The sequence below is a fragment of the Anser brachyrhynchus genome (assembly GCF_964034855.1).
Source record: "Anser brachyrhynchus genome assembly, chromosome: 2".
In the NCBI taxonomy this organism is placed as follows: domain Eukaryota; kingdom Metazoa; phylum Chordata; class Aves; order Anseriformes; family Anatidae; genus Anser; species Anser brachyrhynchus.
In genome coordinates this window covers 7,195,709-7,223,607 of record NC_137695.1, presented here as the reverse complement: position 1 = coordinate 7,223,607, position 27,899 = coordinate 7,195,709, and the positions used below count along the sequence as shown (strand labels likewise).

The 27,899-nt window shown below is 46.8% G+C and overlaps 1 protein-coding gene and 1 long non-coding RNA gene across 9 annotated transcripts; one reads left to right on the top strand and one right to left on the bottom strand.

Annotated features, from left to right (window-relative positions):
• Positions 1 to 2,699: 2,699 nt before the first annotated feature.
• LOC308189475 lies at positions 2,700 to 4,963 on the bottom strand. Its single transcript, XR_013946380.1, has 2 exons — positions 4,719 to 4,963; positions 2,700 to 4,466 (listed from the first exon to the last, which is right to left on the bottom strand). It is a non-coding gene; the product is annotated as an uncharacterized lncRNA (long non-coding RNA).
• Positions 4,964 to 5,163: 200 nt separating this feature from the next.
• Positions 5,164 to 27,704, top strand: WDR86 (WD repeat domain 86). 8 transcript variants are annotated; one of them, XR_013946378.1, is made up of 8 exons: positions 5,164 to 5,579; positions 6,486 to 6,792; positions 9,564 to 9,705; positions 11,240 to 11,672; positions 19,747 to 19,882; positions 20,005 to 20,360; positions 24,411 to 24,514; positions 26,161 to 26,177. XR_013946378.1 is itself a non-coding variant. In XM_080579514.1 (8 exons), exons 2-8 carry the CDS (start codon positions 6,630 to 6,632, stop codon positions 26,377 to 26,379), a joined length of 1,113 nt encoding a protein of 370 aa, XP_080435640.1. In that variant the 5' UTR covers positions 5,164 to 5,579; positions 6,486 to 6,629; the 3' UTR covers positions 26,380 to 27,704. The 8 variants fall into 8 exon arrangements, 5 of the variants coding, with proteins under 5 accessions (XP_080435640.1, XP_080435636.1, XP_080435638.1 ...); XM_080579514.1 differs by lacking the exon at positions 20,005 to 20,360 and having other exon boundaries at positions 11,240 to 11,479; positions 11,564 to 11,672; positions 26,161 to 27,704; XR_013946377.1 differs by having other exon boundaries at positions 20,005 to 24,514; positions 26,161 to 26,204.
• The last annotated feature ends 195 nt before the right edge of the window (positions 27,705 to 27,899 follow it).

Here is a 27,899-nt window from a genome sequence, read left to right as displayed (position 1 = left end):
AACAGCAGGGCTCCCATCAAAGTAGGGAACAGGGTAAAACGAGCTTTTTACCATTATTTTGCAATTTAGTAAATATTTATGATTTTGAATGATGCAGTAAAGTTCACTGTATAGTGACACGATGGAAGGACCTTGCCATCTATAGACTACGTGAGGGGAAAGCTGTTTACAGTAAAGACCTTACACGTCCTGGCATGTAGCATCTTAAAAATTTCTAGGAAATGACATCTGCTTTCTTAGCCAGCAAGATAAGATTCCTTCACAGCAGTGGGTTTTAAGCCATCAGTTCATCACAGCAAAAAGTCAGTTCAACCCTCCTGAGAGTTCATGGCTAAACTCCCATTGCCGGCAGGGGTTAGGTACTAAGACCCCAATATTACCAGAAATATTACCATCATCTAACCTAGGTCATTGAATACCACTTGATTTTCCAAATCTCAGGTTTTCAGACTCCTGACATTGATAGGGAGCAGTCCGTCCACCTGGGTAAAGTAGCAGTGGATGGCAGAGATGTATTTGAGTTTAGCAGAGAGGCGTTCTTGTTATAGACGTAATAGAAAACCTAGAAAACCAAGTATTTTTTGAAAGAACTGTTTGGAAACCACTGCTTCTGATCTGATTAAAAACCGAAAGAACTTGGTAGACATTTACAGGAAATCCTGGGCTATGTGACAGTTTCAAACCATCTTTTTATCCTGTAGGGGGAATTTGCTAAATCTTTATACCCAAGCTAGACTTCTGAGTGCTCTGGAACATTTTTAACTGCAAAGGATCCACACTTCCATGAGAAAGGGAGAACTGTCACCTGCACGCAGTGTTACCTGCAACAGAGGCTAGTCACAGAGGGTTCAGAAGGAACTGCAGTGCTGATCTAAGTTGTGATATCTGGGTCTGAAGTCTGCAAGGATAGCTTCAGACTGTGTGCACACATGAGCCTGGTGCCCAGAGCCTCCAAAGGCCTTTGGATGACCTTGGGAAAATGCAAGAAATTCCAGAGCAGGCGAACAGGGAGGGTCAATGTACTTTCCAAAATGATTTTTTTTTTTGGTGTTTCTTAATACAATTGCCAACCCTGCAGTTGTCTGCGTACTTCCACATGAGCTTCTTCAGTCCTGTTCCCAAGCAATACTTCACACAGTACTGGTGTTCTGGAGTGGAAAGCCTTGCTCTGTGCTCCAGTGTTAGGCATCATGGAGAGTTGTGCAGGCAAGCAGCATCCTGCCTGTGCTGCTTACAACGGAAGGGACCCTACTCCAATAGGGCTTCTTATTTGGGTGGTAAGAGGGCTGGCTGCTCTAAAGAGCTCGTGGTCCCACACATAGACATTACCATGGCAAGAAGACTGCAGCTGGGCTGTGGATCAAACCAGCCCTTCCCTTCAAAGAGGCCCCAAGAAATCTTGCACCCAGCCCAGATGTAAGGCATGGTCACAGCCTTCCCCTGCGCTGTGACCCCGGGGGCACGGCCCCACATGGATCTGGAGCTACATGGCGGTCTCCGATAAATGTTGAGGGCTGGCAGGGTCCTGCTGGTATGAATTGTTAGGGAATTTCTTTGTGAAACTCTTGGCCACAACAGCATCCTGTGGCAATGAGTTCCACAGACTGATTACATGTTGCCTAAAAGGTATTTCCTTTCAGAGCTGAGAACTATCTGGCTTCCATTGACTTGCCCTCATACTTGTGGCATCGGGCTGGGAAATCAAGACATTTTATCCTACAAAGCTATGCTGCTGCATTTTAACGCAAAGCTCTGTGCCCATCTTTTAGCTGCAGCATGGCTCTGCCAGGAAAAGCTGAATGTTGCTCCTACTGAACCTACAAAAGGATGCAGGGAAGAGGAGAGAGTAGCTTCTCCACTCCCTTTGAGCAATGCACTTGCTGGGTCTGTGGGGCATGGCCACGTACCAATGAAGCTATGCTGACTTCTACTCCCCCATCCTCCCTTCAGAGTAAGGCTACATCTGCTCAAGCTCTGATAATTAAATCCATGTAAAAATCAATCTGCCTTTGCCAATATCAGCCCTTAATGCAAGCAAAGCTATTTAGACGTCGATGACATTCTGAATTTAATCAAACTAGTGGAAGCTACATTGAAATCTATTTAAGGTTAAATTTTATTTACACTGTACCAGAGTAACTGGATCGATTTTAAAATCAAATTTAACCCTACTAGAGAAATTTTCTTAGTATAGACTAGGTTTGCTCTGTGAGGAACTTTGCCACTGGAGACACCACACGGCCTTTTGAGGTTAACTGTTCTCAATCTCTTTAATGATGTGGTTGGTATTAAAAAAAAATCAGTGCGGGATATGCCAGTATCAATTTTCTGGGACCCAGACAGTAGTTTCAGGAGAGAGTTGGTTGGTTTTTGTGATTTTTCTGAGGTGAATAAAGAGGAAGAAATACTTAATTATCTGCAAATCTGATGGTGAGTGGCGTTGATAGCCTGAAGCGGAGCAATAGTGTTCAGTGAAAAGAGGCTGGCAGACATAGAGGCCCTTCTGTGGGAATGCGGAGGGGTTTGTGTGGAGGAAGGGGTTAATCCTCTAAGAAAGATAATTTGCATTGCTGCACACTTTATTCTTTTGTTTTTGGTCGGGTGAGTGGAGCTCTGGTGCTGACTTCTTTGGGGCATTATTGGCTCTGCTTCTTTGACAGAACAAAAGTGCCTTTGTCGTCCATTAAAGACCATTGCAATTCCATCCACATACCCAAAGCCTGAGAAGGGGGAGGTGGCAGAGCTGCCTGTTCTCCGTCCCCCACAAGTTACATCAATAAGATTACTGAAATCATTTGCATTATCACTCAAGTCTTATTAAGGGAAGTGTTCTTCAGCATTTACATTTTACAGCTATACATAAGATGGAGCCTACATTGCTTGTCAAGGTCTGTCAAGTGAGACCCTAAATACAAGTAATTTGGGATGAAGGTTGCTGGTAGAGGCTTTTCCATCTGACCATTTACTCTCTTGGGGGTGATGTAAGGAGTATCCCTGCACTATGTTGTTACCAGATCAGAGATGTGAGAACAAGTTGAATCTGTGCTGGAAAGAAAACATGGTTTAAAGGCAAAGGCCCCAGTTCATCCTACTTAATGGAAAAGAATTGGGAACCTGCTCATATTGGAACCATAGCATCGTCCATGTGGAAGGAGAGGAAGTATCCCCTCCCCTTCCAAAAGACAATGTAAATGAACTCTAAATCCCTTATTCGGAAGGCACTTGCCTCTCCTTGGTAACTGGTAAAAGAGTTTAAACAACTTGGCTCTAAACTTAGCAATAGCCATCGGATCCCTCAAATCATGTAGTACAAATCTAGACATAAACGTCTAGATGCCTTCTCAAAGGTTTATATTTATCTGGATGTTACAGGAGCAGCTGTGTATGCAAATATCTATATTTATGTAAATAGCTAACAGAAAATTGTTGGAGAATGACAAGTGAAATGTATACCAGCAACACTAAGTTTTGTGCTTGCCCATCCTTGTGTGTCTGGATGAAGAAGGATTCATTGCAGGATCTGGGCCCTGAAGAGCAAAATCAAATGGCTGATAATTTTATTTTGCCTTCCTCATGACAATTAAAAACGAAAAAGGAGTATAGAAATGTAATAAAGAAACATAATCTGAAATTCAAGCAGATTAAAGTCATAGAAAAAGAATATTAAAAACCCCAAGAAAATGAATAAATATTCATGAAAATGTTTGAAAGCTCATATTCTTTCATCAGTCACCACAGGAGGAAATATTCATTTGAAATAATAATAAAAAACCTTAAAAGGGCTTTTAAAAAAAGGGGGAGGGAACAGCACAACCTCTGTTCCCACAGGCTCCTGCAGTCAATGCACGGCCTCCTGAGCTGTGGCCAAGGGTTTCCCCTGCAGCTCAGCCTCCCCTGGAGATTTAAAATGTGTATGTTTAAAATGTCCGTACCTGCCTTCCACCTAACAAAATACCCCTTCCATCTGAATTTTCCCTTGTGTTCACATCATTGCAGCACAGGAAAACAAAAAGGAGTGCTAATCTATCCTACAGTTTCCCAAAGAGGGACTCCGGGCAGTGGTTTGTGAGTGGATTTGACAGATGTACGAGCAGATGGTGAGGGACACTCCCTGAGAGCAGCCGATTCCCAGGCCGACATATCCAAAAAAAAATCTTTCCACGGATAATGTGATTTTCAGAGGGAAGAAATCCAGGAGGGAAGAAATCCAGTGCTCATGTCTCACACCAAAAGTTCCTGGCTACTTTCTTGAGTGCACAGCGTTCATCCTAGGGATGGTGCAGAAGGGTATGCCTTCAGAAAAGGGCTGGCCTGCGACAACGTGCCACGCAAAACTCAAATTTGCAGCTGCATCTCCAGTGAGCCTCCCCATGGTTGTGTGGTTACAGCCGGCAGCAGAGTCAGGACCATCTCGTGTTGGTGTTGGGCGGGACGTATTAGCTCTGTTCCATGTCTGCCAGAATGCGCTGTGCAAAATAAAATATCCCATTAAGTATCCATTTAATGCATGCATTTCTGTACAGCCCACGCACTGAAATACATCACGCAGAAGCGGGGCCGCTGTCTTGTTCAATGTCTGGTGAACCTCTAGATTGAACGCGACAGCCTGAAATGGAGCCGGCGGGCCCATTTCAAGGTTGGTGACTTGACATGAAACGGTGTTTCTCTGATTAAATGGAGTGGGAGACAAGAAAAGTGGGTTTTGCTACATATCCTACCTTGCAGGTGTGCTTTTAGCAGCACGGGTTCCTCAGCTGCCCATTTCATAGCTGACTAGTTTGGGCAACAGGATCCCTGTCTGATCCCCACCACTGCCTTGCTGGGGGCTCTTATCACCTTCTCCGCCTGATGGTCTTATCTTTTGTACATTTAATTACATTGTGGTGGGATGGGACCCTTCCTATGTTTGTTTTGTATTGCTCCTGACACAGCGGAGCCCCATTTTGTAGCATCCCCACCCCACCACCCTCTTTGGGGCTGGACGAAGCCAGGGGCTCTGCAGCCAGCCTGGCTTGCCCATGGGTCAGAGAGGACGAGGGACCATGTTAAACGAGAAACAGCCCCAAAAGCTCCGAGGAAGATGTGGATGTTTGGGGCTCCCGTGAGGAGAAGCCCAACCTCAGCTGGTCCTCGGGGAAGGCGAGGGGGGGGGGGCCGAGAGGAGGAACAAAAGGCGATGGCTTCCCTCAAAGCCAGCCCCCGGCTCGGCAGCACGGGGAAGGGGACAGGGGGCTGAGGGAACCGAGGGCTGGAGCCATTCGGAAGGGGAAGGAGGAAAAGAACCGCGGCTGCCCTCCGGGGAGCCCGCGGCGGGGCCGCTGCCCCCCGGGGGTCGCCCTGAGGCGGGGGGAATGGCGCAGCCGCGCCGCGGAGCCGGGAGGCAGCCTGAGGGGGCGAAACGTGCCGCAGGAAGCGCTGCCTCCCCCCGAGGACGAGCCCGGGGACTCGGCGGGTGTGTGCGGTCGGGGGGGCTGTCGGATCCGTTCGGTTTTAGGGCGGTCATTACAGGGTCCCAGCTGGGAACGACCCTCCCGCCCCGGCGACTCTTCCCCCTCAGCGCCGGGTGACTGGAAGGAGAGGTAAGGGGCGGCTTCAGCCCCGGGGGGAGGCGGGGAGGGTGCGTCGGGGCGCCTCTATTTTTTGGGGGGGTGCCTCTTTTTCTTGAAAAAAGGGGGCTGCCGTGCCGGGAGCACAAAGAGGGAGCTCCGAGGAAGCGGCACTGGGCCGGGGAGAGGCCGCGGTTCGCGCCCGGGGGGAAGCGGCTCTAACATGGAGGGAGAGCCGGCGCCGGGGACCCACCCCGGGGTGGCCTGAGGGGGGCACGGCGGCGGCGGGGCGCCGGGGGGAGCCCTTCCCTCTTCCCCCCAGAGCAGTGCCTCCGTTGTTTTTTCCCCTCTGACCCCCTCAAAAAACCCAGCGGGAGCCGGGGAAGGGTTTCCCCCTTCCCGCTGCAGGGTGAGAGCAGATCGTCCTGCCGGAGCTGAGCCCCCCCCCGGCTCCGTTCCCCTCGCAAGGAGCCGAGCCCGGGGCGGAGATGCCGGGGGTCGTGTGGGAGGGATGGCGAGGAGGGCTGGGGGGTCTCTGAGGTGAGCTCGTGGTGGCCGTGGAGCTGGGGGGGACGAGGGAGACGGGGACAGGCGGCTCCTTTGGGCGCTGGGGGCTGCATGGGGTTGGGCCCCCCCACTTGGAGGCGTCTCCTCTTCAGGCTTGAGGTGGTTTAAAAAGAAGCGTGCCCCACTGCCTCAGCACAGGGCTCCAGGTGCCCACACTGCGGGGCTGGGAGGGCTTGGTCCTCTCCCAGGGGCTTGGATGCCCACGGAGAAGGTGCACGAGGGGTTGGAAACCCGTCTTCCACGGTAGGGCTTTCTGTGGAGAACGGGGTGCTCGAGAACCTGACCGCATGCTGCTTGAGGCAGCGATGTGTCCGTGGGGGAGGTTATGGGATTCAGCGCGTCCTTATCTCCCCGCTCTGTGTCCCCATGCAGGAGTCAGGACTACCCGGCTGATTTTTTGGGAGTCGAGGTAATGGCTGAAGTCGGTCGGTGGGAGACAGCTGGAGGCCCACGGCGGTGCCAGGGGGCTGCCCAGCGCCCATGAGCTGACCCCGAGCCTCTGCTGCCTCCGCCGGGATGGGGAACAGCGGCTCCGCCGTGAAGGTCTGCGCAGATCACCAAGGAGGCATCAACTGGCTGAGCCTCAGCCCCGACGGGCAGCGCCTGCTCACGGGGAGCGAGGATGGCACCGCGCGGCTCTGGAGCACGGCCGACAGCCAGTGCCACGGCCACTTCCAAGGTACGGCGGTTGCTTTTAGCCTGCTGTTCGAGGCTGGAGCCTGGGACAGGCCACACAGCGTGTTCTGGTCTCTTTCAGTCCCTGCTGCCTGCTGTGCAGCCAAAATCATGCTTGTTTTGTTCTGTGCTTTTCTGAGGGTTGGTTGCAGTAATGTTAAGCAGAAGCTCTTTCAACCCAAAACAGGTTACCAGCACTACTGAAGGCACGGATCCTTTCATCTCAGGGTGTGGAACACAGCAGTTTAACTTCTGTCTCTTTCCAGAAGCCTTCTCTTTTACAACCCGATGAAATCTTGACTTCTTATTATTGTCTCTCTATTTTTTTTGTCCTTTTAATCTTCTCATTTTTCAGATGATCTTTATTTAGAAGCTTTTGACCCAGAAACTAAAGTTTCTGGAAAGAAACTTTAATAAGTAGGATATTTTTTCCCCACAGAACTTTACATTTGACACAGAAATGTTAATTGCTGGGCTTTTTCATTCTAAATTGTTTTTGCATTATTAACAAAATTTGTTGTCCTTAGACTAACATCTGAATAATTAAAAAGAAAGGCAAAGCTCTGCAGAACACAGTCATGCAAGGGTCACACTGTGGACCAAAGATTATGTTTGTATTCTCACTCACTTGTGTTCTTTTTCTCTTAAAACGGGGGAAAAAAAAGGAAGCTCTTACATTTGGAATTTCTGATCGTTTTTTCTTCCAAAAATAAACATTGTTTTTTTTTTTTTGTTAGTTTGTCTGCTTGTTTTTAATGATAGAGTATTGTCTTTTCCCCCACATCCTGCCATAGTTCTGTGTCCTGGAAAACTCACTGCATTTGCTTTTTCAGGATTAGAAAACCATTTAAAGCACTAATTAACTTTTGACTAGAAAGATGAGTATATTGGATAATATTCAGAATCTGGCTGTGAACTGCTAGTTTTGGGGGTAAACTTTAAAGAAGTTTGGATAGATGGTTTGTATGTATTGTATGTATTTTGTTTATGTAATTGTATGTATTTTATATCTCTGCACTCACACAATTCTTGTGTAAATTCATGTTATAAAAGCTATAATTACTAATCAAACTGTATCTGTAGCACAGCTTCAAGCTTCTACCACAACATAACTGACCAGACTTCCGTGGTGGCTGCTTTTGACCAGACCATCACCAGACCTTGTCTGCCACAGGGGGTTTTGGCATCCTTTGTGTGGCTCAAGTAGTATCGATGGTTAAAATCTGACTGACAGACTTTATTTCAGTAACCAAAATGCTGTTTTGATCTTCTAAGAGCAGGATTAGAAGCTGCTGCAAGAAAAATGCCAGTGGTTGAAACCTGCCCCGTTTAAGCTGCTTTGCAAAAAGTTTTCAAGTAATATGAGGATGGGTATAGTTTACTTACAGTCCTACTTACAGGCCTGTTTAATTTTTGACATCTGGTGAATTTGCTTAAGAGAAAACAAGACTGTGTGTTTGTAATGTGGATTCTGATTTGCTGATTACTTGAAGTACAGGCTCTTGAAGTACAGGAATTTTAACAAAATCACATTTTTGCAGTCAGTGAACCTAAGTGTTTTACTGGACAGTCTGCTTTCCCTCAGTTCTTTAGTATCTTGATTGTATAACACGGATCTGTTTTTCTAGTGTCTTTGTCCGCTTCTCTCCATTTAATCACACTCATCCTTTTTATATTTTTGTCTTTTCTAAATCCCAGTAAGGCCTACTGGCTTCAGCCGAAGTCTGGGTCTCTCTTGTGACACTTCAGAAGAAACAGTTCTGGACTGAAAACTTTGAATATATAAAAATGAAAAAGTGTAAGAGGTAAAGTCTAGGTAACTGTCTCATCAGTTACCTAGATAGGTGACAATATTTCACACGAGATCTTGGACAAAGCTGGGCCCCAAATCCTAAGGTGGTTTTAAATGCAGTATGTTTCATAAAACAAAGGCGCATCTTGCTAAGCAGCAACAGAAGCCTCGGGTTGCAATATAGATTCCTCGTCACTACCATTACCATATTTTTCAGCATGCAATTTTAGTGTAGCGGTTTTGTCTATCATAACAGTAAATTCCCAACATACTCTGATTACTGTATAAATAATTCTGCTCTTATTCTTTCTTTCTGTGTCATCTCCTAAAAGTATACTAATGTTTTGAAAGCTCTGTTTTCACTCATGTTATCATTCCTAATGGGGAAACTACTGGTTGACATTTTATTAGTTATGTTTTTTTTTTTGTTTGCGTTTCATTCTGCTTGGACAGTGAAACTGAACTTGCTGGTAAGGCTCCATCTCTTCTGTTTTTCATAGTTTCGTGATTTAGTTTAGGAACATTGTTTGTGTCCTGACAATCAATAGGCTGGGTTGAAATGCAGCCTTTTTTTCCTGACCAGAAGAAGAAATCAAAAGCATTTTTTTATTTAAAACAAACAAACAGCCCCCATCCCCCTTTCAAAAATGAGTTTTAAACTCCAGTAGTCTAAATTTTATTATACCGATACTAATTCAGCTCATTATGCTTTTATAAAATGATATGAGCTGCCTGACTGGTGGAAGTGTACTGTTTTATTCTTTCACTTGATCCTTATATCAATGAAGCAGAGTTTTCTACTGTTAATTAAACACGTTGTGTTTTACACAAATCCTTAAATGTGAAAAACATGATTGTGCATTTAAAACTAGGGCTTTAGTCTGTTTGTTTCTCGTATTTTTAGTTAAGCTGAAGAACACACCTAGTCTGCCCTGCCTGTGTGCGCTGTGGTTGAATGTTTGTACCTCTGTTCTTGTTCCTAGGACACGAAAGCTACATCACCTTCTGCCACTTAGAAAACGAGGCTGCCTTCACGTGCAGCGCCGACCACACCATTCGGAAGTGGGACGTGGTGACAGGCCAGTGCCTGGCCATTTACCGAGGACACACCTCAATTGTTAACAGGTTGGTTCCACAGAGTTCTTCCGTTGTGTTCCTGTAATCTGTTATCACGTGTGTTGTCGTTTTACTGCAACTTTCCATTACTGCGCTAATAAAATAGGTTGTGTAAACCTTTGAGTGCAAGCTACACGTGTTCTGTGCTGTAATGATTAGTTTTCCTAGCAACAGTGCTGACACATCCATAGACAGCAGATAGGAGAGAAATGAAAGGCACACAGCCGGGGAATTGAATCCAGTGCTAGGAATGAAATTCCACAAGAAATTATTCAATTGATAACAGATGCTTCTGATAAATAGATGTAAAAACATCACGTCAAGCCTTTGAGTCACTGAGAGGGAAAAAGTCGGGGCTGTTTCTGCAGTTACTATTCCTGCTCGTGCAAATGAAGTTTAGCATTAAGCTGATTGTGCATGACTGATCGGCCCGTTGTAAAGTGCCTCTTAATAGTTGGGATGGTTTTAATTAATCACAAACAGATCAGTCAAAGATTGATTTTTTTTTTTTTTTTTGTGTGTGTTTTTTTGTTCTTTACCGAACAGAAAACACATACGATGTGTAGCTGGATCCTGTAAATAGGAGGGCTGGCTCTGTCTGTGTTTTGGCACTGGCCTGATTTTGCTTGAATCAGCAAATGGGGAAATGTGTTCCCTATTCATAAGTCTTTGTTGCCAGTTTGAAAGATTCCAGAGGACCAAACTCAGCTGACAAAGGAGATAGGGAACATTATAACCTATCTCCAGTTGGGAAATGTGAACCGCAGAGATTGTTCTCTTATCCGTTACGTGTTTGTGCAGCTACAGCTTGTTATTGCGGAGGCCCAGTAAGCTGAATTCTTGAGCTGCAAGCTCTAGTTTACTGTTAGAAGTGGGGTGCTCTTGCTCTACCTTTTTTAAGATCCTGCAGTATGAGAAATTAGCTGTACAATTTATTTTTTTCTGCACTCTCTATCTGTTGATGGAAATATGTTTGTATTTCTACACCATTAGTTACAGTTCAGGTTCTTGGAATGTATTTTGTATTTTAATTCCAAGCGATTTTCGTAGGTCAGTTTGTAAGTAATTATTTGTAAAGAAATACTAATACGTACTCATCAAGAAAAATAATTTTTCTTGTAAAAACAAAAACCCACAGCCAACTACAAGAACACACAGAAAAACCACAACACAACCTGCCCCCACGCTGCCCCTAACAAATTAATATCTGTTAATTGGCACGTATAACTTACGAAAAGTAGTAGTGCTGCTGGAAAAGATTGTAGAAAAACAGACACTCAGAGCTGCAGTGCTACAGGGCAAAAATATCCACATTGGTGTACGTGAATAAGGGGTGTTACTTTTCAAAAGTAAAACCAGGGAAGTGTAGAAAAATGTCTGTTCATAAATAATGTGCTTGAAACAGAGGCTGAATCAGAGTTAGATGTGTTGTGTTCATGCTACTCTTGCTAACTTCAGTGCGCTTGGAACTCAAATTGTGACAAAAATAAGATTATGTCGAAAGAGTGATAGTGTTAATACATATAGATGTTATTTTTGACAGGATCCTGGTTGCCAAAGACTATCTCTTTAGTGGCTCCTATGACAGGACAGCCCGCTGCTGGAGTGTGGACAAGGAGAAACAAATCCAGGAATTCCGGGGCCATCGGAACTGTGTCCTGACTCTAGCTCACTACTCCTCCAAGGATGTCCTCGAGGAGGAGGAGGAGGAGGAGGAAGAGGAGGAGAAAGTGAGCAGAGACCTCCTGGTGACAGGTAGCACGGACTGCACTGTTAAGGTCTGGTGGGTGTCCAGCGGGCGCTGTTACCAGACTCTGCTGGGACACACTGGGGCTGTCTTATGCCTTATACTTGACGCACCAAACAGGGAGCTGTTTTCTGGCAGCACGGATTACACCATCCGAACGTGGAACATTGTCACTGGTGAGCAGTTGAAAGTGTTCAAAGAGCATCAAGGATCCATAATTTGTCTAGAGGTAAGAATGGAGGCCTTGTCAAGAGCCACTCGAAGGGGGTGTCCATATCCTAATTGTGTGGGCCTCAGTTGTCTCTTTCATTCACAGAGACGCTCTTCTGAGACAGGTTAGAAATGGTGAGTGTAAAACATTCATGTAATAACAAAATAATCCTGCTCTGCAGTCTTGGAACAACTTCTCTTTCTCTATAACACATTCTGGTGTCCTCTTGGCTTCTATTGGTTTCTTGGTCTAATTTCTACCTCAGTATCTATTCAAAGCCTCCTAGATCCCACAATTTGTGTGAGATTAGCAGGGAGCACTGTTCTTCTGAGCAGGGTTGTATAGGGTCTGTGTTCACCAGACTTCGAAGAAACTTAACCTGAGCCCTGTCCCCCAGACACAGGGATGGATAACTTAAAAGGGGGAGGGTAAAAATCAGAGTAAACCAGATACCTTCCAAAAAAAAAAGGAGAAAACACCAAAAACCAACCTGAATTTATGGGCAAGAGATAATAGGAGAGCATAAAGCTGAAAGAAATCCTGCTTTTAAAACCACGCAAACATATTCTGAGAAGGAGATGGCCAAACAGGAGAACGGGCAAGGAAAATGGAAGAGAGAAATAGAGCTTGGGGGAGAGAAATCAGAAATAGTGAGGGAAAGAGGGGGAAAAAAATTAGTGTGACTTGAAAAACTGTACCTTATTTTTCTGTTTGCAGTATTTGTCTGGTGAATGTTGCCAAGTTTGATAATGTTGGAGGGGAGGGGAGGGGGCTAAGGAGATGAAGAAGGAAAAGGGGAACCGCGGAACACGTACTTGTCCTGTAAAGTCAGTTATTCACCAGAAAATAGTAATGGAGTGTTTAAAGGAGGTGAATGATGGTCTGTAACTTAATTGTAGGTAAGTAAACCTAAATGTTTTTGAATAGATGTGTCATATTAACTTCCATCAGACGACAGTTTTCTCGCTGCTCTTGTTGTTTGTGGCCCTACCAGCTTTTCCTTTAGGGAGGCTGCAGTATCTGTTTTTAATAGCTGTTCAATAAAAGTTGCCTTTGTTTCTAAAGAAGATGGTCGCAGCCGACACTAACGGACTGAAAACCCAGCGGTACTGAAGGAATTCTGTTTTCCTTCAGTCTTAGAAAGGAAAAAAGAGCTAAATTGTGATGCCCTGGAGTAGTGTTTGTCTTGCTTGGATGTTACAGCTTGGTCTTGAGATACCGTGGTAATGTATTTTGAGGATGCTCAAGTGAAGCTGTTGCTGTTCCTAGTGTCACGCTATGTTTTGCTGTTTAATTGCTGCCCTTCTCCCAGGCACAGACTGGCGACGACAGAGCTTGCTTTAATTTAATTGGGCTCTCGCTAAAATTGTTAGACAAAACTGGCTTGACCCTCTCCCAGAAGCCTGGGAAATTCAATTACGCTCTTTGAACGCCCCAGAATGAGCAGTGCTCCTCTGCTTGTGAGCACGGAGTTAAACAATGGCTTTAAACAAACACAGCTTCTCGTAGGAGAGAAGAAAGGCAGACCCCAAAGATCTATTTGGCAAACCTGAACAATTCAGGGTAGACGAGGGCCGCTGCTGCCAAGGCTGTGCTGGCAGCGCTCCTGGCCAAATCCTCTTCCCGGAGCTGTGAGTGACTGGGAGCCGCTCCGATCGCCGGTTGGTGTCTGAGGCTGGAAGAGTCCAGCTGGGTACACGCTGCCCCGCAGAGAGCCTTCGGTTTTAAGGCCTCTAAACCCTACCCCAGCTTGAACAGTCGCTGGTGAATAGCTTCAGCCCGTCGATCTTTCCTAATTCCTTCCTCTTTCGTCCTGGGTTCAACACGAGCCCGTCTGTTCCGCTTGGCTGCCTCTCCGTGCAGCCCACGTGGGATTTTCAGCCTTTTGTAAAGGGGTCAGTCACCAGAACCCATACAAAGATGGTACAACAGAAGGGAAACTTCCTGAACAGAGGTGTGTGTGTTTTATTTTTTTTCTTTCTTTTTTTTTTCCTTTTTGTTTGTTTGCTTTGCTCTTTGTTCTAATGACTTTTTGTTCTCCCGAAGCTTTTGGAGCCTTCTTTGCCCAGGGCTTCTTTGTGTCAGTGTTGCAATCTGTGTCAGTGAGTTAGCGTAGCATTTTTCACACAGTGGGCCAGGAAGGGCTGGGAGGTAGTTGTGAGTCACTCCCGGTAGCCAGCAGTTTTAATTACTGGCAGTAATTCAGTTTCTTCGGGGTAGAGGACTGAGCTGCTAATTACACCAGATTTTTACTCCCCTGTCCTGGAGGAGCGGAGCTGGTACCAGCAATTAAAGGTGGTTGTTACCAGCTGGTGAGGAGGTATATGCTTGTGTGAAGAGACCGATGGGGCAAAATGTACTTATTTTCATTTCACTTTTGCAAATAAAGGTTCCGAAGGGAGGCTGACCTTTCAAAAAGTTTGCGAAAATGACTTTGGCCGGGGGACAGGGAAAGTTTGGATATCGAGACCGTATTTTTCCCCAACTTTAAAATGCACTGTTGTTACCGGGAGTGCCCCGGGATGCTCCGAACTGCTGAAATTAGGTCTGGGCTGTTCCCATTGCTTTCCAGTAAATACCAGTAGCCTTTCTGTAGTGTGAGTGGAGCTTCCTGGAGGGGCCTTTCTGGGTAGATACCACAAAGCACGCTTGTGTTTTCCACCTTGCTTCCTGCAGGGCTGCTGTATGGAGAGCAGAGAGGTGATACCACGGGCACGTTTGGATTTTGAATGTTCCTCAGTTGCTCTGAGATCCTTTAGGTGCATGGATTAGAGGAGCCTCAATATTCTAAACTAGCATGGCAGGAGAGAAAGCCCTGGTTAGCTTTTAGCTCTCCTTTTTCCCCTCTCCTTGGTGATCCTGGAGGATGCAGTGAACAGAGTGAGCTGCTCCCATTTTCCTTGTCCTGTCCCGGCTGAAGGTCCTGCACGTGCTGTGCCCCCCGCATCGTTCTGCTGCAGGTACCAGCTTCCTCTCCTGCCACTTCTCTTGCTTCGACTGACGTTTTCCCAGAAGACTTCCCGCCTGCTGCGAGGATTGCAGCTGAGCTCGGTGCTGGGGCAGCCTGTGCTCAGGCAGTCAGGCGAGGTAACCGGCAGCGCGGCAGCCAGAGCTCCGCTCCCCGCTCTCCCGCAGCGTGTCGAGAGCTTGGCAGGCGAGGGCCAGCAGCTGTTCTGCGTGCTCCCTCACCGTCCGAGAGCCAGCGGCGAGGTTTTGTAGGAAGCAACGGGGAAGAAGCAAGGGTGGGCTGAGAGGAATCACGCAGCTCGTTCTGCTGCTTCCACTTAAAAAATTCAGAGCCCTGCTATTTGTAATTAATAATCGATTTTTGCTTTTCCTTAACGCGGCCGTCTGCAGTAACCCTGGCCTAAATATTTCCTTGTGTATGTTGTTCTAAATGCCTCCAAAGCGGTTTTGCAGATCGGTCACAAGGATTGCTTTGTCATTTGCTGATTGTTCAGACCGAGTATTTGTAAAAGTTGTGCTGCCAGAAGCTGGCAGAAAGAAAACGCTCCAGCTTGGTATTTAGCTTGGATGCTGCAGTGAACGTTCTGACGAGGATGAGAATTGCAAAAGGAGTTTTAAATGAACAAGAGCGGGCAAGGACTTGCTTCTGGTTTTCCTGCAAGGGATCCTTTGTTGGGAGCATTCCCTTCGGTTGTCTCTTAGAGCTGGCTAGGAGAAAAGAATGCTTTGAGCAAAGCCATTGCCTGAACTCTGTTTGTGCGCTTAACTGTTGTGATCACGGGGACAGAATTGTTTTCCTTGTCACATCAACTGAATGAAGTGCACGCACGTTTTGTAATTCGTTGCATCATTCATCAGAGGGCGAAGATACAAATTAGGGAGATCTGAAGGTGTACAGCACCTTCAGAAAAGGGTCGTGTTTCTAGGACCATTGCTTTGCACTGCACTGAAGCCGAAAAACGCTCTTTAACAGCCAGACCAGAGAGCTCACTCTAGATGGATTCTCAGTTAAAAAACAAAACAAAACAAACAAAAAAAAACCAATCCCTTGCCCACAGGGAGTTCTTTAGCTCATTAAAATGAATGTGGTTTGAATGGGATCCTGAAAGTCTAACTCGGCTGAAGGCTCGCATAGTTGTAACTTGAGGCTGCTCCAAGTTGGCGATTTCGAACTTAGAAGCAGCTGTGAACAGAAGACCCAGCTGACAGGTTGTAGGAACGCCGACCCCCACGAAGAGGAAGAGCTGGCAGTGGGAAACGGGGTCGACGTGAACTCGAGTTCCTGGCAGCCGGTCTGAGCGCCCTGGTCTTCGGAAAGAGGACGTGCCCAAATCTGACCGGTGAGCTCATTGCCTCTCCGTGGACGGGGGCTGAATTGTGTCTCACGCAATTTAGGGAGACACAATGGGGAGAGCAAAGTCCGTTCCTGTAAGCTGCGGGTTGAAATACCTGCTAAACAGTTCTGCTGCTGTGCCGTTGGCGTTCATACAGGTGGAAACTGTCTTAAGCTGCGGCAAGTATTCAGTTGAGCCAAGCCTGCGGAGCAAGAGGGTTGGGACTGCCTTGAGAGACCAGCCCTTGGTTTGCTATTTGCTTGAGCTGTGGCATGTCTAGGGGCTGCCACCAACAGCAGGGTTGCATAAAATAAGCATTTTTAAAGTAAAACCTGTAACAGCTCTGGTGTTTGCAACCTGTATTTTGCCACTGCAGCTTAAAGGCCAGTCTGACTGAACTTCTTCATGGAGCAGTACACCTCCAGGACCTTGGCCTAAGCACTAAGACGAATTTTCTTCCTTCTGGTGTCTGGGTTGCATCTGGTGCAAAGCAAAGTCCCTCAAAGTAACGAGGAAAAACGAACAGTCCAGAATTACAGATATCAGCACCGTGATTTTTTTTCTCTCTGTCTGGCTCAGGCTTTAAAACCGGGCATCTGATTGTCATCAGCTTTTTTGTTTATTCCTGTGAAGCTCCTTGGGTTTGAAATGCCCACTCAGCTTGTTAGTATCCAAGCTGCGAATCCCTTGGGTGCTGTGTGCTCTGCTACAGGTGGCCTTGCCTCGCCTTGCCATGCTTTGCCTCGTCCGGAACTTTGTTGGGCTCTTAGCCAAAGGGAACAAAGGGCTTAAAAGCCAGCCAAGGGAAATACAGCTCTGAAAATATCACTGCTTCTCCAGGCACTTGCAGATTAGAACGTGTAACTCTTTCTCCTGATCGTTTTGAAACCAATAGTTGACAGGCTGGGGTATATTCGGAAAATCTATTGGGTGAAATTTTACATTTTTCCTTTTAAATCATGAGGAAGTTAAACTCTTCACTAAGAATAGGGCCGGGGATAGGGAATTGGGTATGGGTTTTGGAGCCTTTTGGGATGAGGGGAGGGAAAAGGCCTGGTAGTTTGTGACTGGGGGTTGTAAGCCCACAAGTATTTGCTGAAAATGAGCACACCCGGCTACCCGGACACAAAATGGGGTGCCACTTGGGGCACCGGGGAGGCCTGGCCTCCATCGAAGCTACAGCATGGTCTTGCCTTCTGGTGAAGAAGTCAGCATGCTCTGTAGTCTGCAGTCCATCGGGATCTGGATTAAATGCTCCCCGTAGGCTGTGTCTGCACTGGGGATAACCACATCTTTTGGATGCAAGCTCTGAAAGCAAGCTCTGGAGTAAAAACGCTGCCTTGACACGGGTCGGATTGGGCTGGTGCCTCTGTCTTGCTCTTTTCAGAGAGCATCCCGGCTGGTTTCGTATATTCTCTTGGGCAATTGCAGGCACTGATGCCCATCACAGCTGCCCGTTGGTGTGTAATGCTTCCTGGCCCTTGCCGCAGAAGTTGGATACAGATGGCTACGGCTGAGAAGGCTGCAGCCTTCCTTGTCCAGGGACAAAATACCCAGTTTTAAGGTACAAAATGTTTCAGACGCCTGCTTCAGGATGAGACGAGTCGTGCCCTAGGCTGCGGTGACTGTAGGGAGCCATCTTAGCTGTAAGTATCTACATCCATTTAGATGGAGATGCCCGCATCGTACTGCTGGTGGCGGGTCTGATTTGCGTCTTCACCCTGAGCTATGGCTCTTGCTAGGTTTCCCCACTAACAGTTACTTCGTGCTCTGCATTTTACAAACACCACGGCTTTGCTGTTGGTGTTGCTGCAGGCTCGGTCTGTGACATCCAGTGGGCTGTTCAACCCGACGGTATTTCTGTTCCCAGCCTCTGCTGAGAATCCTTTTTGCTGCCGTGCTCACCTGCTTAAACTGGCGAGTGGGAGGGAGGTGTACGGGCACTCACAGGGCCGCCTGGGTGGCTCGGAGGCTTTGGGTTTGGAGAGGTGGCTGGCTCAGCAACTGTCTTCATCACCTTCCGTGCCTCAGAAGCTGTTACAGCTCTTGTGATCCCAGTGCTGCAAATGACCTGGGTGAGCCCAGGTCATTCAGAAGAGTTTTAGATCTAGCGAAGAGGAAACTCTGGGCACGGTGCTGCCGTTCTGTTTCACTTCAGCACTTGTACACCCACCTCAAGGCGGAAATCAAGCGGCACGACCTAACGGGCACCTAGCGCCGCGTGGCACTTGCCTGCAGGAGGCTGTCACCTGCACTTTTCCCCTGTTCTGCAAGCAGGATGTCTGGAAAAAAAAATGTAGTGACCTGGCCAAGAACAACCCAGCAGGATCTCGGCTCAAAACAACCTCTTGCATTCAGCAGGTGCCATCAGACAATGTTCTTCATGCCCGTTCGGGTCGAGCCTGGAAATTAAGGGTCAGGTTCCCTTCCTCGGGCTGGCTGTTACAGGTCTCAGCCGGTCGTTCCTTCTCTTCCCTGGTGGAGACATGGTATTAATGCCGTTGCTACAACAGCTGAGAAGTAATAGGATGTGACGCTTCAGAGTACTGCTGGCTTTTAACAGCGCGTGTGTTTCACAGCCCCCTGACGTTTAGCTCTGCAAACTGCCCCTGGGCCAAGCTCTGCTCATCTTTGACACTGTTCAGGAACGACGCCTTTTGGGAGTGGGGATGGAGATGGGAGAGGGCGAAAAACATTTCAACCTGGCAGAAACAGCGCGTAAAGAGCGGAGACTGAGCGTTTATAATAATGCAAGGTGGTGGATGAACCAGCCCCTTAAAAGCGACCTCAGAGCAAGACCCAGGTCCAGTTGCTTTCCTGGAGGCGTCTGGGGAGCCTCAGGGGTCAGTGCTCTGCCCATCGCTTTGAGCCTTCTGATCTGTGCATGAGGAGGGGAACCAAGGTGGTGTTACTCCTTACGTGAATCCTGTTTCCCTGGGGAGTTGGGATGCTCCCTCCCGGCTCTCTCTGCCTTTGAACCAAATTGCCACAACCTTGAAGAGCATGTGTCTGACTGGCTGCCTTCGTCCTCCTGCCTTCAGGTGCTGGGCCAGCTCTCTGGCTGGGCTCACAGCTCCGCAGAACAGTGGCTGTTCAAGCCTTTGGTTCATCTTCCGTAGTTGAACATTGAATACAAGTTTTTTTCTTTGCACCAAAGGGTTTCCCTGCGAAGCTGCCAGGCTTTGGGAGGTTCGGATAGTTGGTTGGTGCGTACCAGCTAGTTTTATAGCCCGGCACAGGTCAGTAACGTTCTTGCTGTCTCAGTTTCCCTCCTGCAATCCTTCCCTTTGCCATCCTCTGCCGTGTCTGAGTGGAAAGGAAAAACCAACCTCGCTCACTGGTGAGCTCACACAGTGTGGAGGATGACGGCCATCCACGAAGTGCCGTTCTTTGGGTTTTATAGGACTAATCTCTAGATAACAGTCCAAAAAGACTTCTGGAAACAAAGGCACAAGACCCGTTGAAGAGTTAGTGTTTCCAAATGTTGACCTTGTGCAAAGTGATCCTGTTATTCTCTGGTTTATGTTGGGTGGAAATGTTTAATTTACATTTTTCGTTACTCGAGATTGTTCTGGGGTTTTTGTTTTAATTAAAACAAAGTGTTTTAATTAAGTGTTCTTGTCAGCTACGCTCTGCAGAAACTACCATGCAGGTTTGTTTGTTTTTTTTTTTTTCCTTTTTTGAGGCCGTTCAGTCAGAAGCCGTGACTTCAGATGAGTCACTTCGGTGCAGCTCTCTCACCAGCAGGCCTGAGAGACTATTGCTGATGTTTTTTTTTCTCTTCCCTTCAGCTAGTGAATCGGCACTTGTATTCAGGAAGCGCGGACAGGACAGTGAAGTGCTGGTTAGTAGACACTGGGGAGCGAATCCAAACGTACAAGGCTCACAAGCACAGCGTTAGCACTTTGAAATACCACGCTGGGATCTGTAAGTTGCCTTTCCTATGTTCAGCAATCCCCTGTCTCCTTTTGGATGTTTGTCTTTGATCAAAGATTGCTAATAGAGGATACTGTAACTGCGAAGGCTTGTGAAACTGTCACTTTTTTCAGCTCCAGCATGTTTTGTGTGCAGTATCAAACTCTGCTGCGCTGCTCCGTGTGAGAAGCTTAGATCTTCCCTCCATTTTCCACCTCCCTCTTCTGGCATGTGAAGGGGCAGCTGCTTTATTTCTGTTAGGAAGGGAAGTGGCTTGGATCCAGAGCTGTCTGGGGGCTGTTTGTGCAGCCACGCTTTGGCCTCACCGGTCTGATGTCTGTCAGTCTGCTTCTGCTGCTAGTCTGTGGACACAAAGCGCTGCTGCTGGATGCACAGCCCTGTGCCTGCCTCTGCCACCCTGTCAGCACTGTGTAAGGGATTGTCCTAAACCAGAACCGCATCTCAAGTCCTCGCTGCTTCGTTCTAACAGGTAGGGTTCCCCTTCAGACCCTGACTGTCTCAAAGACTCATTTTCCACAAATCCTTTTCCCTTAATCTGCCTTCCTCCATGTAGTTGTTCCCCAAACTACCTTTCTGCTCTAGCTCTTGCTTGCCTTCTTACGAATGCTTGGGATTCAGCTTCAGTACTCTGATAACAGTGATATCTTTACATAACCGCCTCTTGTTGACATAACATATTCTGACCAAGAAGTCTCTTTAAATCCCTCTCCTGGCTGGCTTTCCCTCTGCATGTCATCGATACACTTCAGGGTTTGGGTTGCAAGACTACTCCTCTGCTTTTATCAGCCTGTTCTTCTTCTGCCACTGACATCAGACTTGATGAGCCTTCATTCACTGCCCAAGCAAGTATTTCTCTGCCATCCACGTCACCCAGTGAAGGAATACCTGTCTTAAGCTAATCTAGAAGTTGCAGAGCTTGTGATTTCTGTACTTCAGCTATGCAACCAACACGTAAGACCAAGTGAATGGTCAGTATTGGGCCTTAGTATCTCTTTTCGGAGATTATTGGTATGATGGTGATAAATGGGCTGTCTGACATGACCGAATATCTGACTGCACTCATAATCCAGTAACTGAAGTGATTTCTTAATTGTGTTTGGAAACTTACCACGAAACCAAGCCCATAGCTAGACTTAGATTTTTAACAGGTAAGCCCTGTTTTTTTTGGCCTTCCTTTTAACAGTAGACCCACAGCACTACCAGCCTCCGTTAAAATAGTTAATCATAACTGATGGTTAATTTCAGCTCCCAGAACTGCCCCGTGCTCTAGTTGCTGCTGATTTAAACTTGTGCAGGTGGCTAAAAGGCTGAAATGGAAGGGAAAGGGGTCCGAGCCTATGCTGCAAAGTTGTTATTGCTCAAAGATGCAGACAGGTGGGGCAGGGGAAATGAACCTGAAATTTGAATCCAGGAGGAACACTGGCAAACAGTGTTCTTTCTTTTTTCCTTTGTCTTATTTTCACCCTTTAAACCAATATAAACCAAAACATTGAATTCATCGAGAGTACCCAAAACCAAGATAACTGTGCTGAGCTATAATGGTGGCCTGGTCCAGCGAGGAATCCTTACTGAGGAGACAGGAGACAACCAGTGCAGACCTGACCAGGCTCCATAAAACCGTCCTAAAGAAAGTCAGGCTCAGACAGAAGTTTAATCATCTGGGGCCACCCCCACCAACCCTGCAGCTTTCTTTCTCTTCCCCCTCAGCCCCACGCCCTGTCCCTGCCATACACATCGCTGCACTTCCCTCACAGTCTCTCAAAATGCAGGCAGTGTTGCTGCGTGTAGTCAGGCCTGTGAAGAACATCCTGATAGTGTGAGAGAAGTGTGCATAGTGTTAGTTAAGATCTCATTTTTAAATCCAATGCAAAAATACTAAAGGTGTCAAACAGGGCAAATTGAATCCTTCCACTTGAAGGGTGGAATACATGTCATGGAAAAATGTAGGGGTGTGACCGAATAATAATCCAGATGCATTTTAATTCTTGAAAGAGGAAATTTCCCCCTAAAAATGAATTTATATACTATGATTGGTTGTATTACAGTAAGGCAATTCTATAGTAGCTGCAATTATGATTGAAACACAACTATTAGGTACGGTGTAAGTAAGTGATTCAGGGCATATGCACTCGATACCAAATATTGGAGTTAATGTAGCTTGAAATTCAAGCTGCTCACCTGGGACAGATGGGCACTGTGTGGGCATTCTCTGCTTTTCGAAAACGTGGAGAAAATACTTCGAGATAAATTAACTTTGTTATGGTTTATGTCGCATGTGCACCTGCCCTAGAATATGGAAAGAATCTCAGCTGAGAAGTGGTAATTTTCTTTTAGATATCATTTTTTTTTTTGCTTGCTGTCTGATCAGTACCCACAGGCTTGTTGCCAAGAAGATTTCACAGTGTAATTAAGAAAATTCAGTCAAAGGAGGGCAGGAAAAATATACACGTGTTTCCTAAATGGCTTTATATCACATAGGGAGGCCAGACAGATCTGAGAACTAAGCCTAAAATAATCAGAATATGTTTCTAGTGGCTTTCCTCAGTATGCTTCTGTAATTAATAGCATGGGGAATACTAAAGCTTGTTCTCAGCTTCATTTACTTAATGATATTGTCTTGGTTATTTCTCTCCTGCAGTAGGTGCACGGTCATTTAAAATTTAATTCAGTTTATTATTTTTTTTTCATGACACAAAATTCCCAAGGGAATGTTTAAAACCTGTCCACCCTCCCAAGATACTGTGAAAGTTAAGTAAAATATAAAAATGAATTGTTATTTTTATATATTAATTGCTTGTTTGTTTCACAGAGGTGCATATATAACCATATATTTAAATGCTGAATCTGGGTTACATCAACAGCTCTGCTTTAAAACTCGGAGCTGCAGAGAAGCTCCTTAAATCTAGAGTGGCAGTTCAAAAGATGTAAGGGATGTTTGTCAAAAGCAAAATCCTGATAGCTGAAATAAACTGACAGCTGCACAGCGAAAACAACTCTTAACTGGTTTTTACTCTGTGTGTGTGTGTGTGTAGTAGGTATTCAGTGATTTCTGAGCACTGAAAAAATAAATCTTGTTCTGTGCTTTACATTGTTGTTAGTGCTTTGCAGAATGGGACGAATGCTTTTTCAGGATTGTGTCGGCAACTGAGTTTATGCAGGCCCACATCAACTGAGGCTGATTTTTCCATATCCAGATGTTTCTTGAAGGTGTACCCCGAAGTACCCAGCCTCCTGCTGTTTAATTTGAAGTTGAAAAGCTGGTGGCAGTAGGTAGCCTGTTCTCATTTCTCACTGTAGCCCCGAATTTACCATGTGTTAATTTTTTCACATCTATTTAGGAATTCATTGCCCAGCTTCTCCCAAAATATAAGAAATCTGTTTTCAGGCATTTCAGTTTTGTAAAAGTCTTTCCACGCTCGTGGCTTTTGCGGAGACATGAAAGGCAGGGAGCAGTGAGTATGTTGCTTTTTGCACATCTGAAATTTTTATCTCTAGATAAACTCGAGGAATTTGGGGGTAAGTGAAGGGAAAGTAAGTGTTCATGAGGACGGTTTGTAACCCTTAAAGCATGCAGATGTGCTCCCTTTGGGGAATAATGCTGAGTACACAGCCTAAATATTCAATACTGCCTTACGCTTTCTGGCTGCAGCAATGAAGCTCCTGAAGAGCTGAGAAATTGTTCTCTGAGCATGTTAAGATACCCTGCGGAAACCTGATCCTCAGTCAAAATCCCTGCTCATGCTTAATTTAGTTTAAAAACACAAATCTGGCAGCACATTTACAATATCTAGCACCTAGAATGGAAGAGTTATGGCCCAAATCCTCAAATAGTTCTGTGCTGTACCGAAACAGGGTATAGCCTAGGCCTTGAGTCGCTTAAAGGCTCTGCTGCTTGCAAAGACCCTAAGCTGCAGGATTTAGCTGAAGAAATCTACCACGCTGGAGGAGTTTATAAAGCTTCTTGTAAAGCTGCCTGCACCTGCTGCTCACCTCCGAGGCCAGATCTAACCATGGTATTTCAACACAGACAGCCCTGCTACGGATAGTAAGCTTCTGGTTGAAAATGGGGGAAAATATGGTTTGTAAAACGATGAAGCTAGGGCCAAATTCATATGATCAGAATGGGAAATAGCTACGGTAAACCAAAGGGAAGGCTTAGAGGAAAGCCTTGAAACCACACCTGAGATAAATTGCCTGCTTAGAATTATTGAGGCGTGTTTAGGCAGGGAAACGTTCACGGCGAAGAAGAGCAGAAATAGATATCTGAAGTATGTGCAGAGTGAAATGCTGATGTGTGTAGGGAGTTCGGTGCTTGAAAAATACAAATGAAGTCAGGCATGCAGGGGGCTGAAATGAAAACGATCAGAACGTGCTCTACCAGAGAAGAGGCTCAGGCCAAATGACGATAGGCCCCGGTCCTTTGTGAACTGGTTTTGGGAAGGTTTGTGAGATGGTGTGAGCTGGTGTTACGTGGCCGCTCACGCCTGGCCGCGTGCCGCACCGTGTGGTTGCTTTGCAGTGTTCACAGGAAGCGGTGATGCCTGTGCGAGAGCTTTCAATTCCAGGAGCGGTGTCCTGCAGAAGATCTTCCGAGGACACAAGTTCATCATCAACTGCATCCAGGTACCAAAGGGGTTTCTTTGCCGGGATTTAACTTCTGATTTCTCCCTCGTTGATTCCATGAGCTGGTGTGGCTGTTCTCTCTGTGACGTTGGGCTGGGATAAGATGAAGCGTGACAGACTCAAACGTTCCCCGTGCAATTTTAGAAAAGCCCCAGTGAGGATAAGCGAAACCTTATAAAACCCTACATAAAATACTGCCTCCGGCATATATTTTTCTATAGGTATGAAGATGACAGAGCAGCTCTGTATTGATATATGGTCCACCTCCCACCAGACAAATGGAAGAATCTCTGCTGCTGGGTTAAAAATGTTCTGGAAGTTATTGAAGCCCTTCAAAAGTTGCACGCACGTTGTCCTCAAGGGCTATGGGCATTTCGGTTTAAAAGTGGGGAAGTTAGTAATCCTTGCAGGCCGTGCTAAGACCAGTTTTGTGGTTTAAGTTACGCTGCAAGGAGTCCTGGAGGGAAAGTTGGAATCCCTGGGTGCTTTGTGAAATCCACATTTCCCCACATGGGGATCTCAGTACAAGCCGAGTACAGGATGAGGATTTTGATGAAGAGTGTGAGACTCTGTCAGCATTTCTGGCAGGCTGAAGGTCGAAAGAAAAATGAGAGGGGATGAAATTCCTTTTGGAGCTGATCCCAAGCGTACGTACTTGTGAATATGCTCCTCTTGTATGTTTTTTCTGCATTAGCACGTGGCTAGCTGGTCTTAAACTGCAAATGCTTGGATGTTGAGCAGTTTGGTTTCGTAGCAGATGGTCACCTGGGTGCAGGTGAAGTTGGGTAACAACTGCGAGAATCACTTCACAGCACTGACGAGAGCAGAGCTTGCCTCTGTACTTTTTTGTAATTTAATTCCCAAGGGCAAAACATCCCGGGAAGGGAGAGGACTGAGAAGTGGCGACCTTAATCTGAACTGGTGTGCTAGGCAGGGCTGCGGTGGGGACGGGGGCTGCGTGCAGGGCTCCTGTGGGGCTCGGTGCCCATGCAGGGAGACCACGAGCATTTTGGCAGGCAAGCAGACACAGGAAGGGAGGATGAACGAGACCGGGAAGGGGAGAATGAACAAGACCGATGGCTTTCTTCTGGGGATGAGGGGACAACTGGGAACACTGCCAACGGAGCAAATGTTGCATTGAGGAACCTAAACTACAGGCGGGCATTGAGGTTAAATTCCTGGAGGTTTGCAAGAACAAAAGATTTCAGAGGGGGAATTGTGCAGATTATGTACTGCAGAGGAAGAAGGGAGGTGGTAAGGAGAGCAATTCCTGACCCGCCCACCGGTGCTGATTTTGGTGCTGCCTTCAGCTTCATCTTCAAAACCAGCAGTCTGAAACCAGCACAGAAATTCCCAGCTCCAGCCTACTCTGACACTGAGAAGTTAGCTCCCCATTGCTTTTCTGGTAGATTTAAGTTATAAATAAGTCTTGCTGTTTATATTTTATGGCTCTGGGAAGCGGCTGAGAAACGAAGCCTGACTTGGTAACATCTCATCCCACTTCAGCAGCTTTCGTGATAATTTATACTGCCTCTTGCAATGAGCTATCAGGTCTTAAGGATCGGTTCAAGCTGCGTTCGCTCTGATTTTTGATCGTGCTCGTTCTGAGCCGTACAGTTTGATGCTGTGTGACCCTGTTGTTGCAGATCCACAACGAGTTGCTGTACACGGCTTCCCACGACGGCACGCTAAGGATTTGGGACATCCGGGGAATATGCAAGAGAAACAAGCGGCGCTTGAAGAAGGAGAGGTCTGCGCAGGGCAGGAGCTCTCAGAAGGGAAGCCTGTCTCGGCTTTTCAACAACAAAGTCGGCTGTATGGTACAGCAAGAGAACGGCGACCACGAGACCGTTGAACTAATGTGACTGTCCGGAAGGGACTTCTCATCGGTGACCAAAGCTGAACCTTTTGTTTTCTGCACCACTGTGTCCATGTAACCTGGAACTTGGAAAGAGACGGGAAACTGCTTTGCTTGAACCTTTTAGAAGCCGGGATTGATTCTCTGGGACTGGCAGATGGACTCAAGTCAGGCTGCCCCTCCAGCTGACTCTCAGCTGAGCAGTACTGGGGGCAGGAGGGGCTGCAGGGGGGGGGTCAGGTGATGTCTCTGTGCTGGGTGTGTAATTAAGGACTTGATTTACGACTGCTTTTTTTTCCATTTTTTTCTGGCACAGAGGTGTTGCACGCTTCCGCCTGTCTGGTATGTAATGAGAAGCGTTTCCTCCCGTTCCTGTCGCCTGTTCATGTGCCCTCTGTTCAGCTGAATGTAGAAAGTGAAGGTGCCTTGCAGCGTGACTACGAGGTCAACTATCAAGGCTGACCTTTGGCTCGGGTTTTTTTTGCTGATCAGACCGACGAAGGCAGGAGGATACGGCCTAGCAGGGAGGAGTTTCAAGTAGACTGGACGCCTCTCTGGGAAGTTGAGCGTATCAGGGCAGAGATTAAATCGCTAAACGAGCGAACAATCCACACCTCAGACCTTTTGGACCAAGGCCAATTGCCAAGGCACAGCAAGTTGTCCTCCCAACAGCCTCGTGGGTTCCTCCTTTAAGATCTCATGCTTCAGCAAAGGAAGCCTCAGTGGCTTCGTGTGCATCTCGTGCGTGCTGCCAGGGGCACGCACGCTGCCAACCACCTGTTTTTCCCCAGGCGCAGTTTCCCAGACGGGAAACTCCTTACGTGCGTCTGGGATGGGCCTCGGCACGGCCGGGGCTGGAAGCTGGTCAGCGGGCATCGCCTCTACGGCTGCACAACCTCCGTGGGCAGCCTGGCTGTCCTCATGGGGAAAAGGTGTTCCTTCTATCCACGGGGTGTTTTGAGCGTGTTTTTTTTGAGGTGAAAGAGGAAGATTTATTGGGTGCTGGAGGAAAGAGCGCTAGGTTTGTCATCTTCCCTCCTTATGCGGTTATGCCAGGCCTTGGTTTGCTGGCAGCGTCGCTAAGCAGTTGAATTCGAGGGTACTTCTCCCAGTCTTTTTCCAGGTTCATTCCTTTCCGATAACCACTGAGCCATGAATAAACAAGGGTTCTTATATTTTTCTATTTGCAGATATAACTCTTTGTAGAACCAGTACAAAAATAGCTAACCACATGTTTTTATTTTTATGGCTTTATTTATTCTGTACTACAGCAAGATAAAAATGCTGTAATTCCTTTTTAGAATGGACTAATAAACATGTGGCATTTACAGATAACTGTCTGGTTGTTATTCGCGTTTGGAGGGGATTTAGCCGTCTGCGGAAGCGCAGCAGCAAAGAATGGCTGGAACATGGAAAAACAAACATACACTTTTGAAAACACTTCTTTCTTTTCCCTCAGTGCTGGGGCCAGTCAGGCGTGCTGCAGAGCTATCCTGCCTCCTGCCAGCGACCGGACGGATGGAGCTC